A 15,109-nucleotide genomic window follows, 5' to 3' on the forward strand; every position below is an offset into this window, starting at 1 on the left:
CTATAGTTTTTCTTCCCACCCTAAGTAATTTTCTTTAATAATTTTACTTTCTGATTGAAGAACCTCATGAAACACTATGTTAAGGCTGTTGGTCTGTCAACTGATTTTCATTTTATTAGTTTTTTTAATACAGAATAAATCATTTCTATATTTATCATTAGCTGTTGATCTCACCCAGACTTCCTTTTGTATACCGTTGCAACACTGAATTTCATAAAAATGGTTTGAAATCATTACTTTTCAATGTGTTGTTTATACACAAATGCTAATAAGATGCTTAAAACTATGATTACTTCCTCTTTTTTTTTTTTTTTTTTTTTTGAGACAGAGTCTCACTCTGTTGTCCCGGGTAGAGTGCCGTGGCGTCGACCTATCTCACAGCAACCTCAAACTGCTGAGCTCAAGTGATCCTCCTGCCTCAGCCTCCTGAGTAGCTGGGACTACAGGCATGTGCCACCATGCCCGGCTAATTTTTTGTATATGTATATTTTTAGTTGTCCAGATAATTTTTTTCTATTTTTAGTAGAGACGGGGTCTCGGTCACTCTTGCTCAGGCTGGTCTTGAACTCCTCCTGACTTTGAGCGATCCTCCTGCCTTGGCCTCCCAGAGTGCTAGGATTACAGGCGTGAGCCACCGTGCCCGGCCTATGATTACTTCCTTTAGGTCAAATTGATATACTTCTATTTAGTGCAGATATTTTACAACTTTTACTTTGGTTTTGGTAGTGACTTAACATGATTGAAATAATTTGTTTTAACTTCCCAATTCTACCAGCCAAATTATTGGTAAGGTAACATTTCATTTAGTAAATATTTGTTTGGCCTACTGTGTACCAGGAACTTTGTACTGTGTAAAGAATTTCATTAATATAATACCACTACGTCATGAAAAATGTGGCCTGAATAAGATGAACTATCAGCAGTTGATCAACATATTTTATTACAACACATCATTAACATGGCTCTGTAAAAGTATACCCTGTTCTTTTGTTGCAGATTGGACTACTAGAGTGAAGCAGATTGCTAAGTTGTGGAGAAAAGCAAGCTCTCAGGAAAGAGCACCATATGTGGTACTTTTAAAAACTCTTATGAATTAAATCTTCAGACACAATTCTTGAACCTTATTTTTATTTTCTTAGGTTAATAAAAATTTTCCATTGCAGAAAATGCTTGTTAATATTTCTAACAACAAGAAACTTTATTTTTACAGTGATTTCCTCATTATGTCTTAACATAGAGTGTGACATTTTTATAAGCTAGTTAACAGATCAGGATGTCAAAGATTGAAAATCAGTTATTTTGGGGATGTATTTAATTCATTTCACTTTAAAATTGTTTTATCTCTTCAGCAAAGAATACAGTTGGCCCTCTGTATCCATGAGTTCTGTGTCCTTATATTCAGCCAACTGCAGATCAGAAATATTGGGGGGGAAAAGGTGTCTCTATACTGAAAAAGTACAGACTTTTTTCATCATTGTTCCCAAAACAAGAGAAGATGACTGTTAACCTAGCATTTACATTGTATTAGATATTTCATGTAGAAGGATGATTCATTAGCATATAGAAGGGTGTGAGTAGGTTATAGGCAAATGCTGTGCCATTTTATGTAAGGGACTTGAGCATCCCAAAAAATACTGCAGATTTTGGTATCTGAGGAAAGTCTTGGAACCAATCACCCATGGATATACTAAGGGACAACTGTACTGAGTTTGGAGCCTGAATTAGTGTGCCTCACTTTCTTCGACAATAAGCTCTTTTTTAGTTAGGTTTAATAAAGAGTCTTCGTGCATCTTGAAAAAAAAACACACATCTACACGTGTTTATGGAACTTTTGAAAGATCCTTGCCAGGAACTATTAGAGAATTTTCTGATTCACAGTTCAGATGGTGAATTATTTTCTCCCAAAGAGCCAAATCAACATTGTCAAGTGGAACCAAAGTCTTGCTTTTATTTTAAAGCATATTAAATCTGTATTAATGTTTTGAAAAATATATACAATTATTTTCTAACTTGTTCTCCAGTGCACAGATTTTCAATTATTATTGCTTAGGATAGAGCATATGTATATATTATGTGTCAATATGCTGTTTTGTTTGACTGTCACTTATTAATTACAGGATATTTTTAATGCTTTTTAATGATTTTCTTTGATAAGTTTCAAATATTCAGATTTTTATTTTGAGGAGTGATTTGGTATTTTTCTTTTCTAAATTGAGAGAGAGATTCTTACATTTTCTATGGAGTTGTTAAGAAAATTAGGATCGAAAATATTACACCTGGGATCTCTTAGTCTGGTTCAAGTACATAGATATAAACATGTCCTCCCCTGGTAGGTACCAGACAGTATCAAGAGAGAAGGTAGGTTATTGTCCAGGTCCTTTTTTAGGAGGCTATAAGTTTTGAAGAATGATATTTCAGCTATTTTCAATTATTTAAACTTTTTCTTTTGTGTGATAAAGTACATACTAATTTTATTTGTATTTATTAAAACATGTTAACATGTTCTGGGGAATAACTTTTTTTCTCTTTTTGTCAAAGCAAAAAGCCAGAGATAACAGGGCTGCTTTACGTATTAATAAAGTACAGATGTCAAATGACTCCATGAAAAGGCAGCAACAGCAAGATAGCATCGATCCCAGCTCTCGTATTGATTCAGATCTTTTTAAAGATCCATTAAAGCAAAGAGAATCGGAACATGAACAGGAATGGAAATTTAGACAGGTAGGGAATTTTTTGGGTAATCTACTTTTTTAAATTGGATTTTTGCTTTTCAAGAAGAGAGACATTTATTATTTCAGAATATAGTTCTTAGTAGACCATGAAAATTTGATTTAAAATAGACTTTTCCCTCCCCAATAAGTAAAATGTATTTAAGTTGATTTGGGGAGCTTTACTGAAATATTATAAACAATATACTGCGTAAGCATAAGTGGGACATACTGTAGTGAATAATCCTCTTCTTTAGAAATTTATAATCTAATATGAGAGCAATCTGGTAGCTGCTGACATCAAACAAATTAACTTTCTGTTGCTTTTTTTCCCTCATGATGGTTATTTTCTTCCTTAACCGTATGATTGTTTTTTCTTAATGATTTTAACAGCAAATGCGTCAGAAAAGTAAGCAGCAAGCTAAAATTGAAGCCACACAGAAACTTGAACAGGTGAAAAATGAGCAGCAACAGCAGCAGCAGCAACAGCAGCAACAGTTTGGTTCTCAGCATCTTCTGATGCAGTCTGGTTCAGATACACCAAGTAGTGGGATGCAGAGTCCCTTGACACCTCAGCCTGGGAATGGAAATGTGTCTCCTGCACAGTCATTCCATAAAGACCTGTTTACAAAGCAACTACCCAGTACTCCTACTTCAACATCTTCAGATGATGTGTTCGTAAAACCACATGCACCACCTCCTCCTCCAACCCCATCTCGGGTTCCCATTCAGGAGAGCCTTTCTCAGTCTCAGACTTCTCAGCCGCCTTCGCCACAAATGTTCTCACCTGGATCCTCTAACTCCCGACCACCATCTCCAGTGGATCCTTATGCAAAAATGGTCGGTACTCCTAGACCACCTGCTGGTGGCCATAGTTTTCCCAGAAGAAATTCTGCACCCATTGAAAACTGTGCACCTTTGTCATCAGTAGCTAGGCCCATTCAGATGAGTGAGACAACAGCAAATAGGCCATCCCCAGTCAGAGATTTATGTTCTTCCTCTACAACAAATAGCGACCCATATGCAAAGCCTCCAGACACACCTAGGCCTGTGATGACAGATCAATTTCCCAAACCCTTGGGCCTACCCCGCTCTCCTATAGTTTCAGAACAAACTGCAAAAGGCCCTGTAGCAGCTGGAACCAATGATCACTTTACTAAACCATCTCCCAGGGCAGATGTGTTTCAGAGGCAAAGGATATCTGACCCATATGCACGACCCTTGCTGACACCTGCACCTCTTGATAGTGGTCCTGGACCATTTAAGACTCCAATGCAGCCGCCTCTGTCCTCTCAGGACCCTTTTGGATCAGTGTCACAGGCATCAAGGCGACTGTCCGTTGACCCTTATGAAAGGCCTGCTTTGACACCAAGACCTGTAGATAATTTTTCTCATGGTCAGTCAAATGATCCATATAGCCAGCCTCCCCTCACCCCACACCCAGCAATTACTGAATCATTTGCCCATCCTTCAAGGGCTTTTTCCCAGCCTGGCACCATATCAAGGCCAACATCTCAGGACCCATATTCCCAACCCCCAGGAACTCCACGCCCTGTTGTAGATTCTTACTCCCAACCCTCAGGACCAGCTCGATCCAATACAGACCCTTATTCCCAACCTCCTGGAACTCCCCGGCCTGCTGCTATTGACCCGTACAGTCAGCAGCCCCCAACTCCACGACCATCGCCACAAACTGACTTGTTTGGTACATCTGCAGCTAATCCTAGGCACTCAGATCCATACGCTCATCCTCCTGGAACACCAAGACCTGGAATTTCTGTTCCTTACTCTCAGCCACCAGCAACACCAAGGCCAAGGATTTCAGAGGGGTTTACTAGGTCCTCAATGACGAGACCAGTCCTCATGCCAAATCAGGATCCTTTCTTGCCAGCAGCACAAAACCGAGGACCAGCTTTACCTGGCCCCTTGGTAAGGCCACCTGATTCGTGTTCCCAGATGCCTCGGCCACCGGGACCTGGTCTTTCAGACACATTTAGCCGTGTTTCCCCGTCTGCTGCTCGTGATCCCTGTGATCAGCCTGCCGTGACTCCAAGGTCTCAGGCCAGCTCTTTTGGGGCAACTCAGGTTGCTCATGACATTGCTGATCAGCCAGGGCCTGGATCAGAGGGGAGCTTCGGCACGTCGGCAGGCTCCCCCGTGAGCTCTCAGGGCCAGCAGTTCTCCAGTGCCTCCCAGCTGCCTGGGCCCGTACCCACTTCAGGAGCAACCGATACACAGAATACCGTAAATATGTCTCAAGCAGATACAGAGAAACTGAGACAGGTAAACATGCTGTATGTTCTCAGTTGTTTTAAATGTATTTGAGGATGCTATCATTGCATCAATTTCTGTACAGGTGTTAATGGTTTTTTTCTGTTTTTCTTTATTTAGCCACTCTGGCTTTCTTTTGATAAAGTTTGTTATCTTTTTATCCTATAGACTTTGTGATACTGCAAAGAAGAAAAATGAAATTGATAAAATTAATACTAATTTAATTGGATTCATTCTGTATGTAATTTCAGTCTTCATGAATTTTGTGGGAATCCTTAAATACAGAAGCTTTCAGTTTCATAATAGTTGTCGGCAAGGAAAAGGACTCAAATCATCAATGTATTTTTAATAATCTGTTGAATAGTGAAATCTGACTATTGTTTTATCAAACCTGGAAACATTTATTTTAAAAATTACCATAGCCACATAATGAAAGCATTAGGATTTAAAGAGCCACTGACCTTTAAAAAGCCATTAGTTATGAGAAACCCCAGTGATTTTTATTTGTTTCCATTTAGAGGCAGAAGTTACGTGAAATCATTCTTCAGCAGCAGCAGCATAAGAAGATCGCCGGTCGACAGGAGAAGGGGTCACAGGATTCAGCAGTAGTGCCTCGTCCAGGGCCGCTTCAACACTGGCAACCAGAGAGTATCAACCAGGCTTTCACTAGACCCCCACCTCCCTATCCTGGGAATATTAGGTCTCCTGTTGTCCCTCCTTTAGGACCGAGATACACAGTCTTCCCAAAAGATCAACACGGACCCTATCCTCCTGATGTTGCCGGTATGGGGATGAGACCTCATGGATTTAGGTAATGCTTTTAATTTCCTGCCAGATTTAAATTGCTGTTATAAGAAAGAAATAGAGAAATGAAATAACTGTTAATCAGAAAGTTGTTTACTTCCCTCTCCGCTTTGAGATATAATCAGTTATTTTCCACTAATGAGGTCATGGATCTTATTTTTCCCCTCTAAGAACTCTAAAGACTCTAAAACATTTCCTTTGTTTTTGATATCACCTGTCTTAACATTACCTTGTCGCCATTTTAGAGGGTGTGTTGTGTGTTTATAACTGCAGTTATACAGGCACAGCCTCCTGGGATGTGATGAAGCTTGTCCTCTCCCTAAATTTTACTCTTTTAATTTACTTTGTAAAGTATTTTTGGAGATTTCCAAATTAAAAGTATGTTTCTCTGTAGGAGTTTCTCATGATGAGGTAGGGTTGTAAAGTTACCGGTGATGAATCCTGACCATGTTTTCCCTCTTCAAAGAAGCTAATAAAAAGGTCAAAGCGAAAGTTACACCCTAGTTTTCATAAGGAGATCTTTAAGATAATGCTTTTTAGTTTTACATTTTTTAGTCTTATACCTGCCTCTGTTTTTACCTTAAATTTCCTTTTTTCTTCCACCTTAGTTATAATTTATGCTTGTTGCTGTGTTATATTTCTTTGTAAGTTGCCTGTTTTCTAGAAGGAGGTACAATATAAATAATAAAAATAGTCCTATAATTTATTCATTTACTTAATCTTTATAGATGATGCCCACACTTCTCTCTCTACTTCCTCCTCTCCTCATTGTTTTCAGGCAAGTAGGTTTAATCCAGTTGTCACACCTGTGCCTTTGTAGTCTCTTGTACTAAGGACTGTACGTCTCTGTAGCGTAATTTGTTAGACCTCCTCTCTTCATTCAGGCATCCCCCCAAATCAGCTTCCTCCGTAGAGCCTCTCTATAGATAAAGAAACAGACTCTTACTCAGAAACTCTAGTGGTGGTGTTCTTACTTCTCATCAGCCGGTTCTATTTGCTTGGTGGCTGTTCCTTTGTCTTCATTTATATTATCTGTTCGATCATAAGCCTTTAAAGCTCAGATACAGTGTTCATTATAGGGTACTTAGCAAAAACTTATTTGCATTTGGATACTTCTAAGAACTTTTTCATCATGAAAATCATGATAGTTTTCTTTTTGCTAAGTCATATGGCAACATTAATTTTGTATCTACAATTTAAAGGTACTTTTCCTTTTTCAACCTGACTCTAAATTTAGCTTAATACTATTTGTCTTTTTTTTTTTTTTCTTTCTTTCTTTCTTTTTTTATTTTTTTAGATTTGGGTTTCCAGGAGGTAGTCATGGTGTCATGTCAAGTCAGGAACGCTTCCTTGGGCCTCCTCAACAAATACAAGGATCTGGAGTTCCTCCACAGCTGAGAAGATCAATATCTGTAGATATGCCTAGGCCTTTAAATAACTCACAAATGAGTAACCCAGTTGGGCTTCCTCAGCATTTTCCACCACAGAGTCTACCAGTGCAGCAGCACAACATACTGGGCCAAGCGTTCATTGAATTGAGGCACAGGGCCCCTGATGGAAGGGCACGGCTGCCTTTCAGCGCTCCTCCTGGTAGCGTTGTGGAGGCGCCTTCTCATGCAAGACACAGAAACTTCATTCCCCGGCCAGACTTTGCAGGCCCGAGACACACAGACCCCATGAGACGACCTCCCCAAGGCCTACCTAATCAGCTGCTTGTGCATCCAAATTTGGAACAAGTGCCACCGTCTCAGCAAGAGCAAGGTCATCCTGTCCATTCATCTTCTATGGTCATGAGATCTCTGAGTCACCCCTTAGGTGGAGAATTTTCAGAGGCTCCTTTGTCAACAACCACACCAGCTGAAACCACACCTGATAATTTACAGATAACCAGCCAGTCTGATGATCTGGAAGAAAAACTTGATTCTGACGACCCTTCTGTGAAAGAGCTGGATGTGAAAGACCTTGAGGGGGTTGAAGTCAAAGACTTAGATGATGATGATCTTGAAAATTTAAATTTAGATACAGAGGATGGCAAGGGAGATGAATTGGATACCTTAGGTAATTTGGAAACTAATGATCCCAACCTGGATGACCTCTTAAGGTCAGGAGAGTTTGATATCATTGCATATACAGATCCAGAACTTGACCTGGGAGATAAAAAAAGCATGTTTAATGAGGAACTAGACCTTAATGTTCCAATTGATGATAGGTTAGATAATCAGTGTGTATCTGTTGAACCAAAAAAAAGGGAGCAAGAAGACAAAACAGTGGTCCTCACTGATAAACATTCGCCACAGAAAAAGTCCACTGTTACCAATGAGGTGAAAACAGAAGTACTGTCTCCAAATTCTAAAGTGGAATCCAAATGTGAAATTGAGAAAAGTGATGAGAGTAAAGATAATGTTGACACCCCCTGCTCACAGGCTTCTGCTCACACGGACCTAAATGATGGAGACAAGACTTCTTCACAGCCTTGTGATCCAGATACACTTGAGAAGAGAACTAACCGAGAAACTGCTGGCTCCACTGCAAGTGTCATTAAGGCTTCCACTCAGCTGCCTGCTCAAGATCTAATAAACTCTTGTGGCGTAACTGGATCGACTCCAGTTCTCTCGAGTTTACTTGCTAATGAAAAAGCTGATAATTCGGATGTTAGGCCATTGGGATCACCACCAGCAACTCTGCGGGCCTCACCCTCTAATCAGGTGTCGAGTTTGCCTCCTTTAGTGGCACCACCTGGTCATGTTTTGGATAATACCATGAATTCTAATGTAACAGGGGTCTCTAGGGCAAACCATGCTTTTTCTCAGGGTGGGCAGGTAAATCCGGGATTCATTCAGGGTCAGTCGACAGTTAACCACAGTTTGGGGACAGGAAAACCTACAAATCAAACCATACCTCTAACAAGTCAGTCTGGTACCAGTGGCATGTCTGGACCCCAACAGCTAATGATTCCTCAGACTTTGGCCCAGCAGAATAGAGAGAGGCCCCTCCTTCTAGAGGAACAGCCTCTGCTTCTACAAGATCTTTTGGATCAAGAGAGGCAAGAACAGCAGCAACAAAGGCAGATGCAAGCCATGATTCGTCAGCGGTCAGAACCGTTCTTCCCTAATATTGGTAGGAATCCCCTTGGGTCTCAACGTATATTACTATGGGTATTAGGGTGGCATGCAATATACTTTTACGATTTCATTATTAAAGCTACATTTTAATGGAGGCTGGGCATGGTAGCTCATGCCTGTAATCCTAGCACTTTGGGAGGCCAAGGTGGGAGGATTGCTTGAAGCCTGGAGTTCAAGACAAGCCTGAGCAAAAATAGAAAAATTAAGCCCAGAAGTTTGAGGTTGCAGTGAACTATGGCGATGCCACTGCATTCTAGCCTGGGCAACAGAGCGAGACCCTGTCTCAGAAAAAACCCAAAACAAACAAAACCCCAAAAACTACGTTTAGAATAGAGCTCTGAGCCTTCCTTTTCCTCCTTGAGCTTTAAAATGAAAACAGTGAAGATTCTTTCCAGGTAAATTGATAGATTCAAAACTATGAGTTGTATACCTCACTCAGTTCCATTATTTATGGTATTATTTAATAGACACTAGAGTCATCTTTTTAGTTCCTGCCTTCCAACTATTGTTGTCATGTATTTTCAGAGTCATGGAAAGATGAATTTAAGGAAATTATGATAGAAGTAAAGCTTATGGTCCCTTTGTATACAGCAAACACTTGGCAACTTTTTGCTATATAAACCTCTTTGTTTTCAAAGGCTTCTAATTTTAAAAACAATAACAAAAGAATACTGCAGTCAAAATGCCTCGGTACCTCTAAGAATTGGCAGTCAAAGGGCATATGTCTAAGGAATGCTTTCTTCTAAACAATAGACGTTCTATTTTATATATTACTAATTTCATCATATTGCTCCTTTTTTCACTTATGTGGAAAGAGGACTTTTCTCAGTAGTAGCCTCTCCTTATTACAAGAATATATCGTCAAGAAATTGATAAATTTTTCTTTTAAGAATGATAACTAATTTGGTGGAATTTCTTGGTATTGGAAATAACTGCAGATTCTTATTTATGATGTTACATTACTAAAGAAGGCATGCTGATTAGCATTGCAAAAGTTTGGATGAAAAGGAATTGCATTGCTTTAGATTATTGCTATAATTGCCCTTAAATTTGACAGACTTTTTGTTTTAATTCCTGTAAGAATAAGATATTAAAGCATGATTCAATTAAAGATTAGTGAGAAACTATTAAATCCAGGATAAGGTGGTCACTATCTCATAATTCCTTATATAGTGATTATTAAATAATGAGGTATAAAAATCTATGAATTATATAATGTTTGTGATATTTGCATTACCTCTCAGTGTACCTTGAACCAAGTACTATGAAATAAGTAATTTTTAAACATATTTCTTCTTTAGATTTTGATGCAATTACAGATCCTATAATGAAAGCCAAAATGGTGGCCCTTAAAGGCATAAATAAAGTGATGGCACAAAACAATCTTGGCATGCCACCAATGGTGATGAGCAGGTAGGTGGAGGTGCTTCTTGTTCTTACTGGGCAAGTAGATCTGCATGAAATCATTATTAGTTCCTGGAAAGAACAGACAGAAGCTCAGAAACCTATATTCTAGGAATGCACAATATTTAAATTGGTTGTGATATCGGCTGAATATGATCAGATGTAAAATGCTTCACCAGTGTAAGAAATTAATTTCCATTAGTTTCAGAGAGGTAAACATAAAATACCATAGAAAGATTTGGAAGATTGACTTGATCAATCAGGAAATCTGAATTATTTAAGTACGTTCTTTTAAATACATTTTAGTGTTGTTAATGCCATGAGATTTTTCAGTTAAGATACTGAGTGCTTAAGGTAACTGAATTCAGCTCTAAAAAAAGAAATGTCCCAAAACTGATTTTGAATCAGAAAAAAAGTCTGAGGAAACTATGAGGAATAGATAAAAGGGCATTTGGAAGTTAGGAGTTGGAGAGTTTCTTTTCACTCTAGCAGAAAAATGGAAATTATTCATTAAAGAAGATAGTGGAAGTTGTTTGACTATTTGAATTTCTGAAGTTAGAGTATTTATGCCTCCTACAGATAATAACCACAAGGCAGCATTTCTTAAGTTTTGGTCATAGACCACCATCAGAATCATGTGGGCATTTTTAAAAAATGCAGTTTCCTTTGCTCTGCTGCAGCCCTATTGAATGTCTGGAGGTCGTTGCCTATATGTCTGTATTTTTAGTGAGCACCCAGGAGTGATTCTTACGTACGTTGCTTTTGAGAACCTTGTTTGATAAAGCAAGCATAGAGCCTCAATTTAGCCTAATTATCTTATTAAAAAACTTTTTTTTTTTTTGGTAAAAAGGAATATGGATGATTATAGAATTGAATATAAAATTTGCATGAATTTAAGATAAACATGATACTTCAAAGAAATTTGAATTCTTAAGGGCATAGTTCTTTTCAGTTGTTGAAATACTTTGGACATGGTTAAGAAGTGTTTTTGAGATCAAAGGAGGGAGAGAGGTTTCTAATGATTATTACTGAGCAGCATTTATTGTCACTAGTCCTGTATCATAGGGGTTCCTAACCTTTTCAGTTCTTGAATCTTTTTGGCATTCCAGTGAAGGCTTTGAAATTCTTCTCAGAATGTTTTATATGCAGAAAACCAAAACATAGTATTACAAAGAAAATCAGTTATACTTGAAATATACTTATTAAAATATAATTAAATTTATGGTAGATGTGTTCCTTAAGGCAGTAACAAATTTAGCAATAAACCACAATTTCAAAGTAATGATGAACACAACTGACCCATCAGTATCTGCAGCACTTGGTAAGGGAAATAGTCTGTCTTCTATCAGTGACAGTCACAGTACTGCTAATATTCTAATTTGCTGCCTATATTCAAAACAGAAGGAAATGCTAAATTTTATTCAGCACTTAGTTTAAAATAAACTAAGTGCTAAACCTCAGAATTAGAACTCTTAACATCTGGTATTTCAGCATCATATCTCTGCCAGTTAGATATTAGTCGTATATTAGACATATTGTTTACTATTCTACTGAGTGCTTTGAAGAAATGGAGGTGATAGCCCCTTTTTAGAGTAGCGTAAGATGATGAATGAGGTTGTTAGCCCATGAGTGATACTTAAATTAAGAAATCATTCCACACCAGGGCTGTAGCAGGGAAAGGGGTGATAGATGAATCAAAGACCTGAATAAAAAATTTAAAAATTTATATTCTAGGCCCTAATAGTATTTAAATGCTAATGTGATATTTAGAATATATTTTGAAAAAATTCTGTTCTATGTGTATGTTGATACGTTAAAGCATTTGGTAACTCTAGAGGAAATATTTTCATAGAAGCAGTAATGCTTCTGTGAAGTTTTTATAGCTTTAATTAGAATAAGTAATATTTTACCAAATATTTGTAACCATATAGATTTATCTTGATCAATTTTTTTTTTTTAGGGCTGCTCACGTGAAGCAGTCATCAATTTTTGATTTGCTTTAATATTAGATACAGAAATGTTTGAAAATGTATGAAACTTCTCAATTGGGATGTATCTTTTGTTTTAGAATACAAAATAGCTAAGCTATCAATTAATTTTTAATAAAGATTGGAACAATAAAAATTTTCTTAGGGTTTATATAATGAAACTAAATCTTCACTGTGTTTTTATTCTGAAGGTGTGAATTCATTTCATCGTAAGGTATAGTGAAGCATATGACAGAGTAAAACCTTTGAAGTCAACTTGGCTGTCTTAGGGCAGCCTCACTAGTCCTTCTGGGGAAAGTTACTTATGATCTCTGAATCTTGCTTTCCTCACAAGTAAGATAAGGGTGCTAAGAATACACACTAAATAGAGTTGCAGTGAGGATTAAATCTGCTTGGTACACAAAAGATGGTGCTTTAGTAAGTGTTTTGATGAGGAAGACATTGCCACTACTTTTCTCTTCTCTGGAAAATTGTTAAGTGCTCAAAATAATTTTTAATTAATATTAACAATTCCTAAATGCTCATCATTTGATACACAGTGTTTTGTTTTTACAGGTTCCCCTTTATGGGCCAGTCGTTGGCTGGAACACAGAACAGTGAAGGCCAGAACCTTATGCCACAAGCCATTCCTCAGGTAATGCTGCTTGTAATTAGTCACTCCAGAATGCACGTTTCTTTGTTTCTCACCAAACTCGTTCTTTATAGTGAAGCCCCTTCTAGAAAGTAGTACTAGCCTTAGAACACTGCCTATCAGCGCAGCAAAAATAAAGACAAAGGTTAAAAAAAATGACTTTAATTTCTGAAAAGGACCTGTATACTTGAAGATAGAAAGTCACTTGGAGAGAAACCAGAGGTGTAAGGCTTTTGGTTTTACTTTTAACTCCAGAAAGACATTTTTATGTCCTGCATTTTAGAATTAATCTATTACATTTAAAATGTAAAACTGCTGTAGACAGAAAATGATTATAATTATTCTATTAGAAACGCTATATTTTTAATTTCAAGGTATGTCTGGGCGAGTAAAACTGCTCATTTTGTGTGTAATATTTTCTTTAGTGATTTTTAAAAAACGTATGTCTGCCTATAAGTAAAAAGACAGCTACCGACTAGTATATGTCCTTTTGGAATTTTCCTTTTTGGCTTGACAGCTATGCTTTAGATTTATTATGCTTGATATCCTTTTCATTATTAAAAGAAGAAAGAGATGCCATTTGATATAATGGAAAAAGCCTTTGTAGCTGAATTTAAAAAATTCCAGTTCCACTATAAATTTACTGTGCAACTTTGAGCAAGTTCTTTAACCTCTGTTTTCTGATCTGTCAAATGTTATGCCACATGCTTTGCAGATTATAAAGACTGCACATAATGCATTCTGACTGCTAGTATCATTTATAATTGGATACCTTGTGTGTAGCTCATATTTAATAGAACTTGTGACAACTGGATAAACATTGTTCAAAATTTATTAGGTGGTTGTCAGAGAATTGTGATATTAATAGCTATTTATTCAATAACACTGAAAGAAATAAGACATTTAATTAGAAAATAAGACTAATTTTAAAAAGTATACTTTTATTTTTTAGAGACAGGGTCTCTTGCTGTGTTGCCCATGCAGGCCTCAAATTCCTGGCCTCAAGTGATCCTCCCACCTCACGCTCCCAAGTAGCTAGGACTACAGGCGCATATAAAAAAATAAGACTAATATTTTAATTAGTGTAGTTTTCTTTTATTATTCGTGCATGTTAAAAAACATGAGTTCTTGTTATATAAATAACTATACTGTATGGAGTGGCATTTAGTAAATCTGGAGCCTGTGTTTATAAGTCTGATTGCAATAGAAACCAGGGAGACTTAATCAAAAAGTAAGATTTTAGCTTAGCATTAACAACAATTGATTTACCCCAATATTATATTTTCTACCGAATAATCTTTTACTTCAGCATGAATTGTTCTTCAACCAAAATCTAGACGATATAATACCTCAGAGATAGTAATAAGTTTTCAGAAATTAGGTCATCACCACTAAATTCATTCTATTCATAAAAATCAGGAGTTAGGAAATTAAAGGATTTTTTTGTTCTATTTCTTTGGTTTTTTTTTTCTTAAAGTGTTTTTTCCCCTTTAACTGAAATGTGGAATAAACATATTTGTAAATTTTACTTATTTTAGGATGGCAGTATAACACATCAGATTTCTAGGCCTAATCCTCCAAATTTTGGTCCAGGCTTTGTCAGTAAGTATAAATCTAATAAGTTATATGTTTGCTGGGGATTGCTTGTTTTTGCACTACATTTATGTTGTTCTAAAAACTTGGAGTTAGTATAGGTATATTATTTTAAACCTAAGTGCCCTTCTCTTACAGTAAGCATCGCTGTCCTGTTAGGCATCTTTTCTTCAAGGCATGTATTTTCATTGCTTTTTTTTCCCCACTGTGCATGAGAAATTACAGTTAGAGATAAGTATTTCAATACAAAAAAAAAATCTTCCCCATTCTCTTCAATATTGTTGTTGCTGTTTTCATATATAGATTGGGCACTTTACAATCTATGGAATTAAACCACTTTTTGCTCTAAGGTCTGTCTGCCTAAGTGACAAGTACACTAAATGGGAAAAACAAAGGGAATATGCTTAGAAATAGTTGGGTTAGCAGCATGGTGTGAAGGTCAAGTATGCAGGGTCACCCTGAATCCTTTCTAGTTACCTTCAGGGGTCCCAAGGTGGTTCAGGATAGTATTTAAAGTTCTCCCCAAACTGAACCTTTCTGAAATCTTCAGACTGTTTAGCTAACTTTTTTTTCACCATTATTTTTCAT

General features: G+C 37.2%; 1 protein-coding gene across 10 annotated transcripts in view; it reads left to right on the forward strand.

Moving 5' to 3' along the window:
- The window catches only part of KMT2C (lysine methyltransferase 2C), a 252,561-nt gene that overhangs the window by 206,626 nt on the left and 30,826 nt on the right, over nucleotides 1–15,109 (forward strand). For all 10 annotated transcript variants that reach the window (XM_045564894.1, XM_045564886.1, XM_045564890.1 and 7 more), the window contains 8 exons: nucleotides 997–1,070; nucleotides 2,539–2,721; nucleotides 3,102–4,991; nucleotides 5,498–5,790; nucleotides 7,081–8,900; nucleotides 10,207–10,318; nucleotides 12,853–12,931; nucleotides 14,467–14,530. In XM_045564894.1, the coding sequence (XP_045420850.1) occupies nucleotides 997–1,070; nucleotides 2,539–2,721; nucleotides 3,102–4,991; nucleotides 5,498–5,790; nucleotides 7,081–8,900; nucleotides 10,207–10,318; nucleotides 12,853–12,931; nucleotides 14,467–14,530 (4,515 nt within the window). The remainder of the gene's footprint in view (nucleotides 1–996; nucleotides 1,071–2,538; nucleotides 2,722–3,101; nucleotides 4,992–5,497; nucleotides 5,791–7,080; nucleotides 8,901–10,206; nucleotides 10,319–12,852; nucleotides 12,932–14,466; nucleotides 14,531–15,109) is intronic.

Source organism: Lemur catta, chromosome 11, assembly GCF_020740605.2.
Source record: "Lemur catta isolate mLemCat1 chromosome 11, mLemCat1.pri, whole genome shotgun sequence".
NCBI classification, from domain to species: domain Eukaryota; kingdom Metazoa; phylum Chordata; class Mammalia; order Primates; family Lemuridae; genus Lemur; species Lemur catta.